Here is a 20785-nt window from a genome sequence, read left to right as displayed (position 1 = left end):
GCCAGCCGTCTCCCCCTCACCAAACAAGGGGTCTTTTCTACCATGCCATTCTGGCAGCCATCTCACCGTAGGGGAAAACCCCCAAACTGGAATTCCTTCACCAATCATTTGCAAATCTAAGCCAAATAAATGATGTCAATGCACAGCGCAAAACAACTAGAAATATACAATACTTTTATTATTTTTTAACACAGTTCCAGACTACAATAAAATAACACAGACGCATACAAAACTAGGCAGCATTGTACCAAAATTACATTGATTAATTCACAGCGAGGGGATATAACAAAACATGTACTGCTTCCCATGAAGTCCTGTGAGTGATTGAAAGAGGGATGCCATTTGCAAACCTCTGTAGGTGGGTGTACTGTACAATATATCAGGGTCCTTTTCTTCTTCTTTTTGCTGCACATTATATGCATGACTGAATACCTGCTTCTGTTTGCTTGTGCTCCGTCACTTAAAGCGAATAATTTCTTGGATGGCCCATCGCATGATCTGGTTGAAGTCAAACTTGATGTATTTCCTCCAGTAGCGTCGGTCCCTGCCATAAGTTATGGCGGGATAACGTGGACTGCCTGAGAGACAGAAAGAGACATTTTTTAATGTTGATGTTCTTCTAGAGAAGAGAAGAGAAGAGAAGAGAAGAGAAGAGAAGAGAAGAGGATCTGTAACTCCCTCTAGAGGTCTAGGAGAAGAGTTGTGTATGTCTGTTGCTGGTGTAAGCTCGCCAGTATATCAGAGTGTAAAAAAGGGTGTGTTTGTGTGTTCTCACTTATTCCATGGAAGATCCTTGCGACAGCTCTTCCAGAGAACTTCTCATCACTTCGATTGGAAAGGAAACCTCTAATGTCTGCTCGGATCTGACCTTCCCAGTCTGAAAGCTACACACACATACAGACAAAATAACTATCTATTAAAGTTGAGTGGTTGTGATATGCTGAAACCAATATTGACCCAGACCAGGATGAAATACCCAATAGCCAAATCCCTTACTGTAATCGTCTTTCGAGTTAAATTAACACTGATATAGTGGGGGTGTGTGTGTGTGTGTGTGTTACCTTAAATTTGTTGAGGTCATCATCATCCTCGTCCAGAGTGAGTGTGTGGTCTCGGTTTCGTCTCTTGTCAAAGTAGTCAGACAACAGGCTTTTCAGCTGGACACTGCGAGTCTCATCCATCCCATCCACACAGGCATCTACTCTACTGAATGAAACACTGGAAACACACACACACATACGTGTATATTTTCAGACAAGAATACAGATAAACAAAGTTGAAACACTGCCTTGAAGATGTTGACTTTATTTCATAATTTATACAATGATTTCTTCCGATTATTATTATTAGTGGAATTTGTTTTATAGAGTTCTACATATCATTGTTGTGTCAGAAACCTTATAGCTCCACATTTAAACTTTTTATGTTTTTGTGTGTGTCGCACTTAGGTAGTGAAATTAGCCGTTCTACAAGTTCACAACGCATTGACACATTGTGAGCTGATAGGTCGTCTATTTTCAATATTTTTTAAATGATTTGAAATTAATAATAAAAAAGGAACGGTTTTGGATTTACAAGGTTTCCACCCGACAGCGACGATACACAGTATACAGTATAAGATAGACCAGGGTTTAGCAAAGTGGCGGCAGTGGCACCCTAAGGTGATGCAGAAAAGTTGATAATATTTGGAATTGATCAATATCACTTCAATTTAACCATTAGCGTTAATGTACGAAAAAACACAAAAAGTTAAAATATGGACATATGGTTTCTACCTGACTGCAACAAGCAAGATAGGCTTTTCAGAAAACGGTTAGAAGACATTTGTAGAATCGCTGTATGCACCTGCGAAACGCCCTGAAGCTGGCTGTCAGCTGGTAGAGCTTGGTATTCTCTTGCTCTTGCACTCGGTTGTGGAGGAACTGACACACTCTGTCCATCTCCTCATCACTGAGGTCACCAAAGGAGCGGAAGTAGAATGACAGTTCGGAGAATTCAACCAGGATGCCGCTACGACCGCCAGCTGACAAACACACACACACACACACACACACACACACACACACACACACACACACACACACACACACACACACACACACACACACACACAAACACGCACGTCAGGATTTATATTAAATATTAAATTCATGTACTTAGGCCAAAAAAGAATCTACTACAAAATCCTATTAACCACCTACAAGGCACTCAATAACCTGGCTCCCTGGGGCGCCCGCTGGCCTAGTGGTCAAGGCGCATACCACATACTAGGCTATGATGCCTGCTGGCGTTGCGGTTCGATTCCCGATCCGGACGACCTTTGCCACATGTCATTCCCCATCTCTCCCCTCATTTCCTGTCAGTCCACTATCATATCAAATAAAGGCATAAAAAGCCCAAAAACAAATCTTATCGATCCCTCAGGTCCAGTGAAGCCAACCTCCTGGAGGTCCGCACGGCCAACTACCGCACCATCTCAGAAGTGCTCCCTCCCTTCTTTCCTTCAAAGCCTCACTCAAAACCCACCTTTTCAGGATAGCCTATCCCAGCTGAGGTCTGAAAATTACGCCTCCCGAGTCCCTGACTGACTTTTATCTTTTTAATTGCTGTATTTACTGTTTTTATCCTAATAAAGTTGTTTTTTTCGTTTTGTTGTAAAGCGCTTTGGGTACCTAGAAAAGCGCTATATAAATCCAAGCTATTATTATTATTATTATTAAAATAAAAGGCCTAATGCACAGAGTGAAATTAATGGCAACACTCAAATTAGATCAAAATTGTGTGAAACTATACTGAAATGATATGCCTTTTGAACACATAGACGCAAACACACACAAACAAACAAACATATTGTACCAGAGCTCCACTGCAGTTGTCTTAGCCCTCTCTTCACCAGAGGAAGCTGCCATCCCATAGTATCAGCCACTTCGACCACATCAAAGTCCACCCCGTTGAAGCTCTCCACGCGCTCGCCTGCAATACGCTTTCTAGCCAGCACCGCAGCAACTGGAGGGCAGCTGTTTGTTACCATGGCAAACCAGGAAAAAAACAAAACCAGTCACACACAGTATTAGGAGATACAGTACTGAATGTATTATGTAATGCAGTGTTTCTCAAATGGGGGTACGTGTACCCCTAGGGGTATGTGAGAAACACTAGAAAATGGGAATATATGGTTAATGATAAAACATTGACAGAGTTTGTGTGAACCTGTTCCATCTGTATATTTCAAAAACCAAAATACATCAATTACTTGACTAGTAGCAACTGTTATTGAATAGAAAGTAATGTTTATTTGCCATTATGCTGTTTTATTTTGAACTAATTGGTAATGGAAATGGACTTTTGATGTACATTTTATTGTAGTCAGGGGAAGTGGGTACTTGGCTTCGGAAATCAGTGTAAGGGGGTACTGCAGTCTGCAGCCAAAAGATTGAGAACCACTGATGTAATGTATAATATCGTTGCTGTCGGGCAGAAACCTCTTATGACCATATTTTAACTTTTATGTTTTTGAGATTTGGCCTACTTGATCATACCACAGCGTCACACAAAAGCATCAAAAGTAGCAGATAAGCAAGCTCGAAACGTGTTTTGAGCTTGTAGATCTGCTACTTTTGCCATTTTTACTTTTGGACATAATATGAGGTTTTCACCCGACAGAGACAATATGGTATTGCTGTCTAATTTCATACAGAATGTAAAAAACATCTTTATACTGTGTAACAGTTTTGGTCAATAATTGTAGCCTATGGTCTTGGCCAATTGTGGCATGTGGTCTTGCATACAGACACAGACATAGATACATGCATGTACTGTACCAGTTAATTTATAGCACACTACATTGGAGAATATTTCATACATTTTAGTGACTTTCTGGAGCTGTTTAGGTCCGTCATAGCAGGTGATTTTACACACAGACAAGGTGGGGTGGAGAAGCTCCACAAAGCGCTGTGGGTGGAGTTCCAAGTAACACAGCAACGTCTCTACACCTGTACACACACACACACACACACACACGCACACGCACGTACGCACACACATGCACGCATCCCTCAACATTAGAGGTACAAAATTATATACTTTTTGTTGACAGAGCAGGTTTTGAATGTATGCACCCATATATTCATCTCTGCACAGCAATAGACGAATTCACAGAGCACTGACGTGTAGGCAATCACAACTGCAGTGTGAAGCGGTGGCGCTTGACACCGCAGTTATGATTTCCTACACACTACACAGCAGCGCTCTGTGAATTCGTCTATATAATATGTTTCGTGTTCATTTCTATGTGTTAATGCATTTTATTCCTCACCCTCTTCCGTGATATCCAGACCCTCCACAGTCTGTTGTATGGGGATTGCCCTCTCATGTGTGTGGCACACCCTCTCTCTGGGCCAATCACTGCTCTGCTCCGACTCCACTTTCGGGGGGCTTGACCTATGGCGATCTCCCGTTCTGTCAACACCCTGGTTTTCTGGTGACGGGTGAGCACTGGGACAGTGCTCTTGTTCAACCACATGTTCCTTTTCACCGCTGTCCTCCTCCTCTTTGCACTCGTCTCCTCCGAGTTGTTGGCGTGGCACCTTCTCTTCACAGGGAGGTGATGGAATCTTACAGCAAACAAACAACAAAAACTACCATTATTTTCCAACCTCAATTCAGGTTAGTGACTAGTACAACTTTTGTCCGTTTCTCGAGGTAGACCTGAGCTGCTGCTGCTGTGCTAATCTTCAGTGAAGAATCCAGAAACCTCTCAAGAGGGAGCTTCAAAGACTAGTACAAGTTCGATGTAACAGGTGTATCCAGGTTACATTTGTTAAAAACTACTAATTGACAGAAGGGGTCCTATTATTTTCTGGGTCTCAGCATACCAATAAATAGAGGTGCCACAGTTAATGGAAATATTACATTTAATTGACAACAAACAAGAATCGAATAATATTCAATATAAAGAACTACAAGAAAAAGAAAAGATAGTCAAAATTCAAAAAATAGCAAATCATTAAACCTGTAATCGGCCATTGTATGACAAAGTATACACTTGACTAGGGTTTATAATTAGGGCTTAGAAATTAGGATTAAAAATAAATATATATATATATATATATATATATATATATATATATATATATATATAATACTGTACTGTATAGATACATACACACTGCATGTAATATTATTATCTTGATTAATCAAAATGAGGCACTTTTCCAATGAATTACCAGTACTGTATACAGTAGATACATACACACAGCATGTAATATTATTATTATCTCGATTAATCAAAAAGTGGTACTTTTCCATTGAATTACCTCTGCAGCAGGAGGCAATGGTACGTCCCTCTGGTGGCCAGGGTCTGTGGACTGTACCATTTGGGGCTGGGTAGGGGTGCTCGTGCTGCTCTCCTGCTCACAGAAATCCATCATCTCCAGCAGTTCTGCATCCTCAACGTCCTGTACATGCTGACAGACACAATGGAGACATCTGCTGTCACATGGTCAAAGGGAAGCTCTGAGAATCTCACTGAACCACAAGTTCACCATCTCTTTCACTTACTCGCTCGCTCGCTCGCTCACACACACATACACACACACACACTTACCTTGGCTAGTTCTTGTTGTTTCTGGTGTATCTGTCGACATTTGCAGGAAGGGAAGGCCATCTGTACGAGTCTCTTCACCGTGTAGAAGTCTACCGTGTCTGCATAGATGTGACGACGCAACTCATGGAGGTCCCCACCCTGCACGCGCACACACACACACACACACACACACACACACACACACACACACACACACACACACACACACACACACACACACACACACACACACACACACACACACACACACACACACACACACACACACACACACACACACACACACACACACACACACACACACACACACACAGAAATGTTTACACACACAGACTTGATGAACAAATTTAACACTTCTTTTTTTTCTGAATCAAACTTGCATCGGTAAAATTAAAACACTTAACTTTGCATCAAACTCATCAAGGGTTTTAGGCAGAGGTCAGCCCAATGCCTATGCTCAGCTTCATCTACAATGCATACAAATACATGGATACATACTGTAGTACAGACAGACAAACACAACTATAATAAAGACTGACCTCTGGGTCCAGGAAGAGGTGGCAGTGGGCCGGTTGTCCATCTCTCCCTGCCCTCCCAATTTCCTGAACGTAACTTTCAAAGCTCTGAAGCAAAAAAACAATATTGTTAATGTTAATTTAATTAAAATTTATGCTACAATAAAAAAAGTAAAGAGACAATTACATAAACAAACACAGCATTTGAAAACAGTGCTTTACAGAATGTGTGTGTGTCATATAACCAAACCTTGGGCATATTGTAGTGAACTATTCCGCGAACATCCGATTTATCCAAGCCCATGCCAAAGGCCACGGTGGCAACCACCACCCTCAGCGCTCCGCACATGAAGTTGTTCTGGACGCGACGTCGCTCCGAGCCAGACATGCCGGCATGGTAGGACTCCGCCTGCCATTTCAACGGCTTACGGAGCTTCTTTCTGGCTGAACACGAGAAGAAGGGTGTAAGGAAGATGGACGGCGGGAGAGGTCAGATCAATATCAAATAAGTATAAAATACAATTATCAAACTATGTTTTGAGCTAGGGGTGGGCGATGTGGACAAATACAATATCACAATATTTTCCCAAGCTGTATCACGATACACGATCTTATCAGGATTATTTTTCAATTCATGTTGGCTTTTAAGGTTATTTTACTTACTAGTACAACCACCTACTAGCTAACAAAAACTAAAATAAAAAGGAGTAACAGAACATTTAGATCAGTGGTCCTCAATGTGGGGTCCAGGGACTCTCTGGGTTCCTTTTGGGAGGTCTAAATTGATTCTTACGAGTATGTAACTCTGACGGTATACAAATGAAACCAAATGGACCCGACTTGTATACTGTCAGAGTTAAGGGGAGACCTTGACATTTTAAAGTTTGAGAAAGACTGATTTAGACAAACATGCAGGTTTAAATTGATTCTGCAATGAATCTCTGTATTAACATTTCAACAGGATTCTTTATATGGCTCCCTCATTGTATCACGATATATACGATATCTCTCAAAAGGCATATCATGGAGACATTGTATCATATCAACGATATTTATCACCATATTTTGAGTTTTGAATTTGAATCAACACACATATATGTACACATAAAGAAGGCATAACGATAAAAGAAAGGAAAAGTCTTCCTCTACCCAAATCTTTCTTCTTCTGTCCTACAGGATTGTGTTCAGTCTGGCTGCTGTCCAAGTGAATATTTTCATTCACTAGCACCCCCTGTAGGCAGGTCCTGAGCAGTGCCGACAAGCGAGTAGTCTCTTCTCTTCTGGTGCAGTAGATAATGATGGAGTCCAGACAACCAAAACGATCTCCTTTCAAAAGGGATACTAAAGCCTTGGAGAGAGGAGACAGACAGAAGGAGAAGAAGAAAAACAAAAGAGAGAGAGAGAGAGAGAGAGAGAGAGAGAGAGAGAGAGAGAGAGAGAGAGAGTTAGTTATTTAGTTATTTCAATGATGATACGTATAGAGAGGCTGAGGTATACGAGAAAGAGTTGGAACAAATAATAGGAATTAAATAATGAAAGGGAAGATTTTAGCCAATACAGGTGAAATATCTTGTCAACAGATTACAGGAAATAGTGTTGAATAATGTGTGTCTCAGCCAGTGCACAGTCACAGACCATATCCTCCTAATAAACAAGGACATGGGATTGAATCTCGTCTCTCTTTTGTCAGGCCCCAACACACACACACAAACATACCCTGTCCTTCTCTCTGTCCATAGACACAGACAGCACCAGGTTAGGAGGCACCGCTGCAGACCGGACAGAGATTCCTTCCTCATCAGTGATGTCCAGGTGGCGAGCTATGTCCAAGGCAGTGGACAACGTGGCTGTGGCAGTGAGACCCAGAAGGCAACGCACCCCCAAACGCTCTCGTAGCACCTATAAACACATAAGTTGTATTTTAAGTACTCTAATCACAAAATGCAAAAAATAACCTCAGTAAAACTATGGGGCGAGCGGTCGGTGAAAGAATGTGGGTTGACTGTGTTTTGGGGACGAGTCTTCCGGTTAACCATGACAACACACACCTTACAGAGCCTCAGGTAGCAGGGTCTGAAGTTGTGGGACCACTCGGACACACAATGCGCCTCGTCAATACAAGCGAAGGACACAGGGGGGAGCTGTTGAGCTGAGGGCAGGCAGCCTGAACCTGATCCACCGCCCCCCACCAGAGCCTCAGGGGACAGCAGCAACACACACACCTCGCCTGACTTCACCTGGAGGGACAAGTTGTAGTTTTAAAAAGACGATTGAAAGGTGACATGATTTTTTTAGCCAGAACAGGAAAAAAAACAATAATTACATAAACCCACACACAGTGGTTTTGTGTGTACCTCCTTACCTTTTCAATAGCCGCTTCTCTCTGTTTCATGGACATGTTGGAGTGGATGCAAGCTGCCTTCAAATGAGCTGGGAGACCAGAGACCTATGTGCACGGACACATATTAAAATACATTCTGTATTCGGATGGACTGTGTCAGGGCGATTCTTATTTGCTCAAGATACTACTCGTGGCAAGTAAAAAAGCTAGAACTAAGAACTGGTTACAAAACAATGTCCTACTACCTATATGTTAATATTGTGAAACATTGCATCTTCTGGAACAAATGACCTACTGTATGAGACTCTAAAAGGAGGTAGGAGAAAGGAAATGGGAGAAATGGCTAAGAAATTTGGGTGGTGCATCTGATTCTTTATGAAGGTTGATGATATTGTACATGTTATTGCGACCGTAGGTCGCATTTACTATCAAAACCTCCACCAGCTGTGAGTCCGTCCGTCAGTCAGTCAGTCAGTCTGTCCGTCAGTCAGTCTGTCTGTCACACCTCACACATCTAGGGGTGTCTTCTAAAAATCGACGAATCGACGCGTCGTTTTAAGCCCCGGGAATCGACGCCAATTGTTTGAGTCGAAGCGAAAATATATATTTTTTTATATCACCAGTTAGCCTACTACTGCCAGTACTGCGGTGCACTGCTGGACTGGTGTGGTGCCATGTACTTCCAATGAGAAGTAGCAATTGGCGAACAGTTATTTATTGTCTCGCACCAGCGTCGGGTTGAAAGTGAGACGGAACGGCCAGAACGGTTCAGACCGCCGCTTCGTTAAAACATTCAGAGCCGGGACAGTGTTCCGTTAAGAGGAGAAAGCACGCTGTCAAAATCCCATATTAAATAACCTGCCACAGCACAAACGCGTGTCCACGAAGTAGTAAACAATCTTCTAAAGTCAAATTAACATACACAAGTGTAGGCTACAAGTTACATTTTCTAATTAAAGTGCTTCTGAATTGTTCCAGTGTTGTAATCCATGATGAATGATTGTGTTTCGCTGTGTTTGCGTCCATGACATGTCCACACTGCTGGCTCAAGCGGGAGCTGTGCCTCCACCTGTTTATGATCCTTTTCTGAAATGAATCCGTTCTCGACACTGACTCATTACTCTGTCAGTGCTCTGTGTCCCGCGACTGCGGACTGGATCCCATCGTTCATTTAAAAGAGCCGTTCAAGAGAGCGGAATCGTTCGCGAATGTCTCATCTATACTGCACGCTGCCGAGAGACGGGGCAGAGTTGAAACAGCGGAGATGTTTTATTTGTTTTAACGGTGTGTTATAACTCTATGGTTGTACACTGCTATACAGATAACATTTGTGCTCGCGCACCGATATCACCGAAAACACGTGTATTCAATTCATCTCTTAATGTATTATTCTATTACAGTATTTTCTGGACTATAAGGCGCACCTGACTATAAGGCGCACTGTCAATGAATGGTCTATTTTCAAACTGTTTTCATATATAAGGCGCATCCATGGACAGATGGAGCTGTGCTAAAGGGAATGTCAATGTCAATGAATGATCCATATATAAGGCGCACTGGACTATAAGGCGCACTGTAGTTTTTTGAGAAAATTAAAGGCTTTTAAGTGCGCCTTATAGTCCGGAAAATACGGTATGTTGACGTGGTTTAAAGCAACACTTTTTTTTTTTTTTTTTTTTAACACAAAGTAGACTAAAACGATTCGTCGACGCGTCTGATTAACCCCCGCGACTCGAGTCGACTTCATAAATCCTGTGTCGAAGACAGCCCTACACACATCACACTATTGCCCTGCTCATATCTCCGCAACCGTTGCCCCGATCCATGCCAAATTTTGCACACACGCTCCTTGGCTGCCAAACTACAACCTCCAAGGACCCCCGGAGCTCCAGGGACCCCCAGGTCCCTGGGGGACCCCCAGATGTAAAAAATGACCAAATGTGCAAAAATGACCAAATGACCACCCCAACGGGGCTGCTCACGGGGAATTCCCGGGGAATTCCCGGGGACCACCGACTCCTGCTGCTCCAGAACGGATGCAAAAGTGGTGGCGCCCCCAGTGGAGGACCCCCTCCACTGCAGCTCACATAAAATGCCGTAACTAGGGCTAGGAGGGTCCGGGAGAGCCGGGGCCGGTACCTATATTCGTCCGCCAAGGCAACGCGGAGACCCCACCCCTCATTTCTCACATGGCCCTCTTCTAGCGCCACCTTCAGGCCGATTTCTAAAACACATTTTTGGACACTGCTCCTACAGTTTTTGCCCTAAAATCACGCAAATCGCTACACAGTATGTCTACACTCATCCCATCAACATGAATCTGTCCCATATAGCGCCACCTTCAGGCCGATTTTTAAAAACACATTTTTGGACACTGCTCCTACAGATTTTGCCCTAAAATCACGAAGATCACTACACAGTATGTCTACACTCATGTCATCAACATGGATCAGGAAGATTTTGGAAAAACAAATTTTTGCCCTATTTGTGGAGATAAGCGACCGTTAGGGAGTCTTACTGGTATATTAACCCTGTAAACATAACTGTCTGACAACTGTGCCGGGCGTCCCATGACCTCTTTTATTTTATTTTTATTTCTGCACCTTATTTTTGTTGTTATACTTATTTTTGTCTTTCTTACATGTAGTCTTCTTGTTTTGTATTATTTGTATTAAAATATTTGATAATCTGAGAAATGAAGAGTAAAAATAAAAATAAAATAAAAAATACATTCTATCATTCAACCATGAAGAAGTTGAAAGTCATGAGACATTAGGGCCCAAATGTTCAACCTGAAACCAGCCGATTGAGGTTTGGAAATAATATGCAATGAACGTAAGCCAAAGTCTCCAAAATGTTTGCAAATCTAATGTTTGTGCGTGTGTGTACCTGGTCATCCATCAGCGAGACCAGAGGGGAGACAACCAGTGCGATGCTTTTAGATCTCTGAGCGTACAGATAGGCTGGAAGCTGGTAGCACAATGATTTACCCATCCCTGTTGACAACACTACCAGGGTAGAGAGACCTACAAGACAAGAGAGAGGGAAGAGGAGGAGAAAATATAAACAAGTGTGTCATGTTGTGTTATGTAACCCAGTAGTTCTCAAAGTGGATTTCAGGGACTCTCTAGGTTCCTTTATGGGGGTCTAAATTGACCCTTACAAGTCTGTAACTTTGATAGTGTACAAATGGAACCAAATGGACCCTAACAGGTCCATTTGGTTCCATTTGTACACTGTCAAAGTTAAGGGGAGACCTTCAAATTTCAAAGTTTGAGAACCACTGATGTAAACAACTGCTACAGGTGATACCTAAAACAGGAGATTTCTCAATACAGTATGTCCAACATTTATTTCAATTGTTGGATCAAAGTGAACGCAAGTCTCATTTCAGAACCGCACTGTGTGCACCTCCTGTCCTGACAGAGGGAGTGTGAGTGTCTGTGTGCATGCATGTGTGAGTGTACAGTACATACTGTACCTGATAGTATCCTCATAATGGCCTCCTCTTGTCCTGGTCGGAATGACTGGTAGCCAAAATCATTCAGAGCCTGGTACACATCAGCAGGTGTTGCTACACACACATATATAGACAAACTTAATTATTAAGCGTAACTTTTTATTTATGATTTCAGGAAATTGATGTTCAATATAATGGATGGAACCTGTGTGTGTGTGTGTATCTGCTAGTGTGTACCCAAAGGTATAGATTCAGGTACCACGAGGTGTGTATGTGTGACCAGGTGGTTGGTGTGTGTGTGTGCGTGTGCGTGTGTGTGTGTGTGTGTGTGTGTGTGTGTGTGTGTGTGTGTGTGTGTGTGTGTGTGTGTGTGTGTACGTACCCTGGACTTTTCCATCCTCTCCTACACTATACAATGGTTCCATGGGTGGAGGGACTTCGGGCCGTTCGTAGTCTGGGCGAATCACATTCAACAGCACCTCGTCCTGTTTACTGTCCACCTTCTGGTCCTCGTCTGGCTCCACAACATTAGTAGTAGGGAGAGTAACTGCAACACGCACACGCACACACACACATTGAATACTTTGAGTATGGTACATTTTCCAAAATATGTATATGTAATCACAAATATAAAGACACAGCAAAATAAAGAACAGAGAAGGTGGAGCATTCAGAAACCAGGTGCCACTGCCAATCGGGTGGTAAAGATTAGAGCAAGCCCTACTGTCTGACAACATATGCAACACATGCAAAGTTTTACTGTTTTAACCATTAAGACCTGGGATTATTTTATACTTTATCAGTTGAAAAATAGCAGATATACAAGCTATATACAGCGCGGCACTCAGTGCTTTTTATTAACATTTTTGCCAATCTTTGAATATATATTTTTCAAAGCAAACTTTTTTGAAACTCAAATCTCTGCTTCTGGGGGTCCCTGGAACAACACATTTTGAGATGGGGGTCACGGCCAAATACATTTAATTTTGAGGGTCCACATGGAAAAAGTTTGAGAACCACCGTTTTAGAAGGATTTAGAAGACATTTATAGAATCGGGTCAATATATTCAAAGACTTTCACACATTTTATCGATTTTTCAAAAATAGCAGATCTACAAGCTCGCACTGTAAGCTTGTATATCTGCTATTTTTCAATAGCTAAAGCACAAAATAACGGTTAAAGTGACACAGATGCGTTCCAGGTCTTGAAGGGGAGTTCTGGACTACCTCTGTAACCAATCAATGTATTTGGTTACATCTTGTACACTTTCACAGTCATATTACCTCAGGATTGTATGGTGTATGTGTTAAACAGACATACAGTACAGTACGGTACCTAGAGGTTCAGATCGCAGTGTTCCAGTTGCCCTGGCAACCTCCTCCAAGGTGGGCAGTTCAAAAGGCTCCTCTTCTGCAGCGTCCGCAATCTGAGACAGAGCTGTGGGCGGGGCTACAGAACAGAGGAAAAGCACCTTGAGATGAATCGTCCATGTCAGGTGGAAACCTTGTACGTTCAAAACTGTTCATTTTCAGGGAATGTAGAGGAGAACCTGTTTTCCAATCTGGATCCAATGGTAGTTATCATTTAGTCAAAAGCTTCCGTTGACTAGTTTTCATTGGCTAAATATTTATAAAACCCACTTAAAACTTAGTAGTAGACTCTACTACTAAGTTAATACTCTACTAAGTAGAGTATTAACTACACATTATGCTACACATTTGCTTTAATCAAAACATACACACTGGATTATTCAGTTCTGGTATTGGCCCCAACTTTAGGCCACAGGAAGGGACTTGACTTAGGTATGGGTGATATATGGACTACAAAAAATATTGTTGACCAAACCAAATTGTTGTCAATAATATCATTTTGCTTTTATTTTTTCTTAAAGTATAAAACGGAGCGTAAAGCAAATACATGTTTATTTTGTCCAATCTGTATGGTAAAGTAGAGTGTGTACTGTGTAGAATATAATACAACGTATACAACTGGGGTGGTTGTATTTTGTCTTCCTGCTCATCTATTGAGGCATTTAGATTGTGTCAAAGGTCATGCACAAATCTGTTGTAGAAGAGGAAAGTGTGCAGCTTTAAGTGAGTAAAATCAGAAAAAAGACAACACTTATGTCATGTCATAAAAATAACAATATCCAAAATCCCAGAAGATATCTAGTAGTCACGACATGGATGTAATATCAATATATTTGCCCAGTTCTAATGCATACAGTGTGCCGTGTTGACTCTCACCTGGCCCCTTACAGTCCATGGCCCAGTGGCCATTGGCTCCACACTTCAAGCAGACGTCATTCTGTCGATTCATTCCCCCCCTGAAACCACCTCTGAAACCTCCCCTGAAACCCCCTCTTCCTCTGCCGAAGCCACCACCGCCACCAAAACGCTCTCCTTTCAGCGCAAACTTCTGCATGACCATCTGAAAACACACATACGGTACACACAAACCCACATCACTTGCAACACAGTGCACCAGTGGTTTTCAAACTTCTTCGTATCAAGGACCCCCACATTGACACATATTAGAACGCACACCCCCATTTGAAAAGATATGCCAGGGACCCGCATATATGAGATTTTTTGCGTCTCTAGCAGTGACTCAACCATTTTAATTTCAAGGACCTCCAGTTTGATGCATTAGGCTACGGACCCAATTTAATGTTATTTCCATCTCTGAGACCCCAATTTATTTTGTAAATGTAAAATCAATATTAATTTAACTTAGGCTTTAAGAGTGTACAAATGGATATACACAAACAGTTGTATTTTCATATTGTTGTTAGCGAGTTCATTCTACTCGCTGATATAAATATATTCTTTGAAGAGAATTACATACACAAACAGTTGTCTTTTCATATTGTTGAGTACATTGGTGCACATTCAATCCAAACTTCATCATTTACAAATGATGTCAAGACAATCACACACAACAGCGCATGCATCTGCTCCCAATTTACCTGTTTGCGGAGGCCCATGCCTCTCATCGCGTACCCTTTGACATGAGATTTCTTCTTTAAGTTGATCTTCACAAAGTTGGCGTCTGAATTTTTGACTGTTTCGCTGTCCAAATAAAGCACACATAATTGAACTTGGCACCTTTATATTAGGCGTGTTATATAATAGGTGAACATAAGAAAAAATAGCTGATCTACAAGCTCACAATGGGAGATTTGGATGCCTAACATCTTACTTCACAGGACTGAATAGCAATTTGAGCTCACCTGGGCCAAGCAGGCTGCATGTGTCGTGATCGTTTTGCTTTGACATCCTCTTCATCCACCTCTCCAAACAAGTTCTCCTGGGGTTCCTTAACATAAGGTAAATGCATTTACTTAATAAAATAAATATTATTGAAGGTACTGTATGTAAATGTAATATTATGCAGTCATGTTTTACAGGAACACTGGGGAGAAAGGTAGACTGGGGGCACATGACAAATTACATGCACTTATCTTTTGCTGACAGCTGGCTTCAAAGAAAGAAAGAAAGGCAGAAAGAAAGGCTTACTTTAGCGAGTGGCTTGACATCTTTCTTCTCTTCTTCATCTTCCTCTCCCTTCTTTCTTCTCTTCTTCTTCCCTCCCTCTCCAGCTGGTGTCGTGCTTCCATCAGAACCCGCCTCCTTCTTCTTTCTGCTGGTCCGCTGCCTCTTCTTCACCCCACCCTCCTCTGCCATCTCTCCTTCTGTGTCCTCTCCCTCTCTCTGTCTCTTCGCCCCTCGCTTCTTCTTGACTCCTTTCGTTTCCGGCAGGGCCTCACTGTCCACATCTCCCTGTCCTCCTTCAACGCCGTCCCCTTCTTCTCCTCCTTCCATCGTTTTCTTCTTTCCTCCTCGTCTCCGGCTTTGCGGGGCAGGTTTAGGCGTAGCACCCTTGGCCGCACCGTTCTCGTCTCCACCCTCTCCTCTTTCACTCTCTTCCTGTCCTTTTATTCGTCGTTTCCCTCTTTTTCTTCTTCCGTCTCCTTCTGTTCCTTGTTCTCGTCCTTCTCCTCCAGAAGCAGTATCTCCTATTCCTGTCGCCCTGTCCCCTCCTCCTCTCATTCCTGCTTCTTTTTCTTCCTCCATCTCTCTCTCTTCTTCAATCATTCTCTCCAGCTCTGTTTCTTGTCTTACTCTCTCCAGCTCTACCTCTCTGTCTTGTCTTATTTTCTCCAGTTCTACCTCTCTTTTTTGTCTTATAATCTCCAGCTCTGCTTCTCGGTTGCCTGCCACGGGCTTCTCCCCTTCCTCCACCTCTCCGAACACCTGACATCTCTCCAGCCAGCCTCTGTCCAACAAACTCAGCCTGCTGACCAGGGCCGGCCTGCTACCCCCCTGCAGGCCCCCTCTTCCTCCACTGAAAGCGCCTAAAGATTGTACACCTCCTCCCAAGACCCCTAAATCGTGGGAATTATTACCTGCGTTTCCTTCCAAAGACCCAGCATTCTGGAGATCTCCTTGGGTATCTAGATTCTCACTATTACTACCATGGTCTCTATTAGTGGCACTAAAGGGTTCATCACAAGACATGAGAGCAGGATCGAAGTGTTCAAATGGTGCTTCAGGCTCCGTTGGACATAGCGTGTTCATAGCCAAAGACCCTGGGCAGGTATTGGCTTGTCTGTGGAGAAAGAAGCATATGATGGCTACATGATGGCTACAGTAGATGTTGACAGTTTATAGTAAAAGCACTGTTAGCGCCATAATCCTCCTCCATGACCACGTCTGTTTAAAAGTCCTTGATATAAAAGCCATTCTTATAATACACAGTAGAATCCTCACTGTTAATGCATCTAGTATTTACAGAACATTTGGTTACATACCTTCAATACAAATAACAGACAATTATGGAATGCATAAGCTATTCTTTTCATTCCTCTCTCTTAATTACCTTGGAGTGAAGGGGCTTGACTTGGCTGGGGTGAAGGGGTTTGACTTGGCTGGAGTGAAGGGGTTTGACTTCGCTGGAGTGAAGGGGCTTGACTTGGCTGGAGTGAAGGGGTTTGACTTGGCTGGAGTGAAGGGGTTTGACTTGGCTGGAGTAGCCCAGGTGTGAGGAGAGGAGGCTGTTGTTGCAGCAGCAGGGCTGTCCTTCCAGGACTTGAGGGGAGTACGGCCAGGAGTCAAAGACTTCTTCAATGAGGCAGGCCTCTCCTAGACAAACAAAAAGAATAACAACGTTTATAAGGAAATTGTTTATTTTAACATTTATATAACCAGGATTACCATTGAGATTAAAAATCTATTTTTCCAAGGGATTTCTGGCCAAGACAGATATGCAGCATAATAATAAAATCACACCCGTGTGAAGTGGAGCTGTGTGTGTGTGTGTGTGTGTGTGTGTGTGTGTGTGTGTGTGTGTGTGTGTGTGTGTGTGTGTGGATCATGTGTACCGATTTTTGTGACATTTGAAGAAAATATGTAGGAAAAGGAGCAAAAAGTGTGTTTTGGAGAAAATTCAAGATGGCGGAAAATCTATCATGGCGCAAATGGGCGTGGCCTATATGGGGAGATGCGTCATGACCCAAGGAATCCAGGGAAAAAATATTTTTAATTTTCCGACCTACGGTTCAAGAGTTACAGGCCAAAACGTAAAGTGGGGTGTTATGGCGCCACCATGCGGCCAAATGACACAAATATTTTTTTATTTAATCCTTGAAATCATTATGAACCTCCTCTCCAAGTCTTGAAACTCTAGCCCCTATGGTTTGCGAGAGACAAATAATTGAATGTGAGTTTTTGCGATTCCCATTATAAGTCAATGGGGAAAATTAATTCACTAATAAATTAATATCAATTAAACTAGTGAACCTTTCTCTTAGCAAGTTACTAGCCCACGATTCCCGAGTAAGCCGGTCGATTTGACATATGGCGCGAGTGTGTGGTGGCAAAACTGTGGGACTAGTAGCGTGCCGAAGTTTAGGAAGTTCAGGCTACATACACACAGACACACACACAGACAGACAGACCCACACAGCCACGTATAGGGAGCCTGTGCTTCACACAGCTCCAAAAACACAATTACATCCAGAAAACACAAAGGGAAACAGAATTAAAAATCACACCCGTGTGAAGTGGAGCTGTGTGTGTGTGTGTGTGTGTGTGTGTGTGTGTGTGTGTGTGTGGATCATGTGTACCGATTTTTGTGACATTTGAAGAAAATATGTAGGAAAAGGAGCAAAAAGTGTGTTTTGGAGAAAATTCAAGATGGCGGAAAATCTATCATGGCGCAAATGGGCGTGGCCTATATGGGGAGATGCGTCATGACCCAAGGAATCCAGGGAAAAAATATTTTTAATTTTCCGACCTACGGTTCAAGAGTTACAGGCCAAAACGTAAAGTGGGGTGTTATGGCGCCACCATGCGGCCAAATGACACAATTATTTTTTATTTAATCCTTGAAATCATTATGAACCTCCTCTCCAAGTCTTGAAACTCTAGCCCCTATGGTTTGCGAGAGACAAATAATTGAATGTGAGTTTTTGCGATTCCCATTATAAGTCAATGGGGAAAATTAATTCACTAATAAATTAATATCAATTAAACTATTGAACCTTTCTCTTAGCAAGTTACTAGCCCACGATTCCCGAGTAAGCCTGTCGATTTGACATATGGCGCGAGTGTGTGGTGGCAAAACTGTGGGACTAGTAGCGTGCCGAAGTTTAGGAAGTTCAGGCTACATACACACAGACAGACAGACCCACACGGCCACGTATAGGGAGCCTGTGCTTCACACAGCTCCAAAAATTATAATAATGCATTCAGAATAGATGCAATAATCTCAAAGCCATCAACTTATCTCTGTGACTTTGCTTCAATTGTCAAAAGAGTTAAATGTAAAGCTCAAAGTGGTTGTAGCGAATAAAGTCTAAACTTCAACTATTAAGCCCTTCAATCTGTCACAGAGTCTGTCATTTTAGATGTAGAAGTTTTTCAGAAAACAGCTCTTTAGAAGGCATTTTTAGAATCGGCCTTGCACATTTTCAGTTCTCTCTCCCTTTCTAACTCTTTCTTTGCATTTCTCTCTGTTCCTCCCATTACTTCATACCTTAGCAGTGAGAGAACCCAGATTGCTTTTAAGCTTCATTCCGTAGTACTGGGAAGAGGCCTGAAGACTCTCTCTGTCCTGCGGGGTGAGACTAGGAGAGGGCACAGGACGACTGCTGCGATTCAGATGAGAACCCCAACACCCTGACTCCTGAATGGACGGACAGGTAGAGAGATAGATGTTTGGATCGAGGTAGGGATGAGCAGGTGGACATGAAGGTGGTGGGAGAGAGACAGTGATGATACAGATCGACAATGCAAGGCAGAGAAACCGCAGCTAAGAGCCGAAGACAGTACACAGACAGACAGAAAATCTTCTGCGTTAATTTAACTGCAGTGCTGTAAACATTGTAAACGCAATTTGGTTAGTGGCTACATATGTTTACACTCTGAGTTCCAAATGGATAAAACAACACAGAGGAAGTTAAGTTTTTGCACTCTTGTCCGTTCAAATCGCCACACACACACACACACACACACACACACACACACACACACACACACACACACACACGTCTCTCTCTCTCTCTCTCTCTCACTCACACACACACACACTAAAAGGTACCTTTGGATCTGTGTTAGTCTCAGCTGTAGAGCTGGGATGCTCAGTGTGTCCATTGCTTCCATTATTAATGCTGCTGTTCTCCTTGGCTTGTTTCAGATTACGATATTCTTTATACAAATCTGAAATACATACACAATAACAATAATCATAATCACCATCATTCCAGATGGCTCAGTATTTGTCATGCTTTAATCATCTGAGCTACCCGGTATACTCACTCTTAGTTTCTTCTGGGGCTTGATCAATGTCCTCCTGTGACACACATATCATCACCTTTATTTTAACTTGTAGATATTATACAATTTAAAGAGCAATGTTTTCTTACTACATTGAGTCAAATCACTGACTGTTACTTAAAACACCCGATAGGGTAACTTAACTTTAGGTTTTTTTCGTTATAATGATTTTGCTTTTCATAGCTAATTTAATTAGCTTTATATCTGTGGGATTTTGTTTACCTTATTCGGTTTCCTTTTATGTTGTCCGACAAACGATTGCTCCCAGTCTTTTAGAAGAATCTTCACCTCATTGTAGCGATCCATGTCAACCAGTGCTCTCCTCACTTAGTTTAAAACATGTCAGTTCATTCAGTCATTCAGTTGCTGTTCTTTTAGCCAAGTTTACTGTGTGTGCTGTCTGCTGTGCAGTGTTTACAGATCCTTCTAGTTGTGTTGAAATACTTCCGCGATCATTTTCGCGCGCCTGACAGCAAGGTTGCCAGGCTTGGTTTTACTATCCCCCTAACTAAATCATTCCGAAATGTCCTGTTTCCAGTTTTTCTTTTTTGTAGAGTGTGATGGGTAAAAATGGTAAGCGATCAGACAGAGAGTGTTTACTGGGGTCGGTGAATCAGCAGCTTCGTGATTAAATACATTCCATAATGTTGCCGAAGGCGAACAATCAACTTTTAAAATATATGCCCTGCAAATCATTCAAGTGAACATGGTGCTGCCCACACTTCTTCACTGCTCTCGAGAGTACCCCTGCACCTAAGCAATTCGTTCAGTACTGCCACCCACAGGCAAAAAGTTACTCCCTCTTCTTCCTTTTGGGTCAGTGGCTCATCCTATGTGTTGCTTTACTGCCCCCTTCTGGAGTTAGTTAAAGGACAACGTTGTTTTTTTACAAGGGTTCATATTTTAGATTGTAATTAGAGAAAAGAAAAAGTGAGAATTAAAATGTTTTCATTTGCTTCGTTCTATTGTTTAACGCGTTTACCGTGCTAAAATGTGGGGCATGCGTACGCAATAGTTTATTTATT

General features: G+C 42.4%; 1 protein-coding gene across 1 annotated transcript; it reads right to left on the bottom strand.

Moving 5' to 3' along the window:
- Positions 1 to 440: 440 nt before the first annotated feature.
- On the bottom strand, positions 441 to 20066 carry recql4 (RecQ helicase-like 4; the record flags this gene model as incomplete). The annotated part of the gene is made up of 28 exons (XM_080735380.1): positions 441 to 578; positions 776 to 884; positions 1062 to 1218; positions 1846 to 2023; positions 2857 to 3017; positions 3863 to 3992; positions 4316 to 4613; positions 5316 to 5456; positions 5606 to 5743; positions 6145 to 6228; positions 6371 to 6564; positions 7270 to 7468; positions 7837 to 8019; positions 8169 to 8357; positions 8483 to 8566; positions 11351 to 11487; positions 11943 to 12035; positions 12304 to 12468; positions 13258 to 13371; positions 14169 to 14352; positions 14891 to 14993; positions 15155 to 15231; positions 15441 to 16419; positions 16804 to 17066; positions 18961 to 19110; positions 19525 to 19643; positions 19743 to 19776; positions 19983 to 20066. 28 exons carry the CDS (start codon positions 20064 to 20066, stop codon positions 457 to 459), a joined length of 4869 nt encoding a protein of 1622 aa, XP_080591506.1. The 3' UTR covers positions 441 to 456.
- Positions 20067 to 20785: the final 719 nt, after the last annotated feature.

This window comes from Nannobrachium achirus, assembly GCF_963921795.1.
Source record: "Nannobrachium achirus genome assembly, chromosome: 10".
NCBI lineage: Eukaryota > Metazoa > Chordata > Actinopteri > Myctophiformes > Myctophidae > Nannobrachium > Nannobrachium achirus.
Note: the sequence above shows the minus strand (reverse complement) of the source record. Positions and strands in the feature narration are given on the sequence as shown.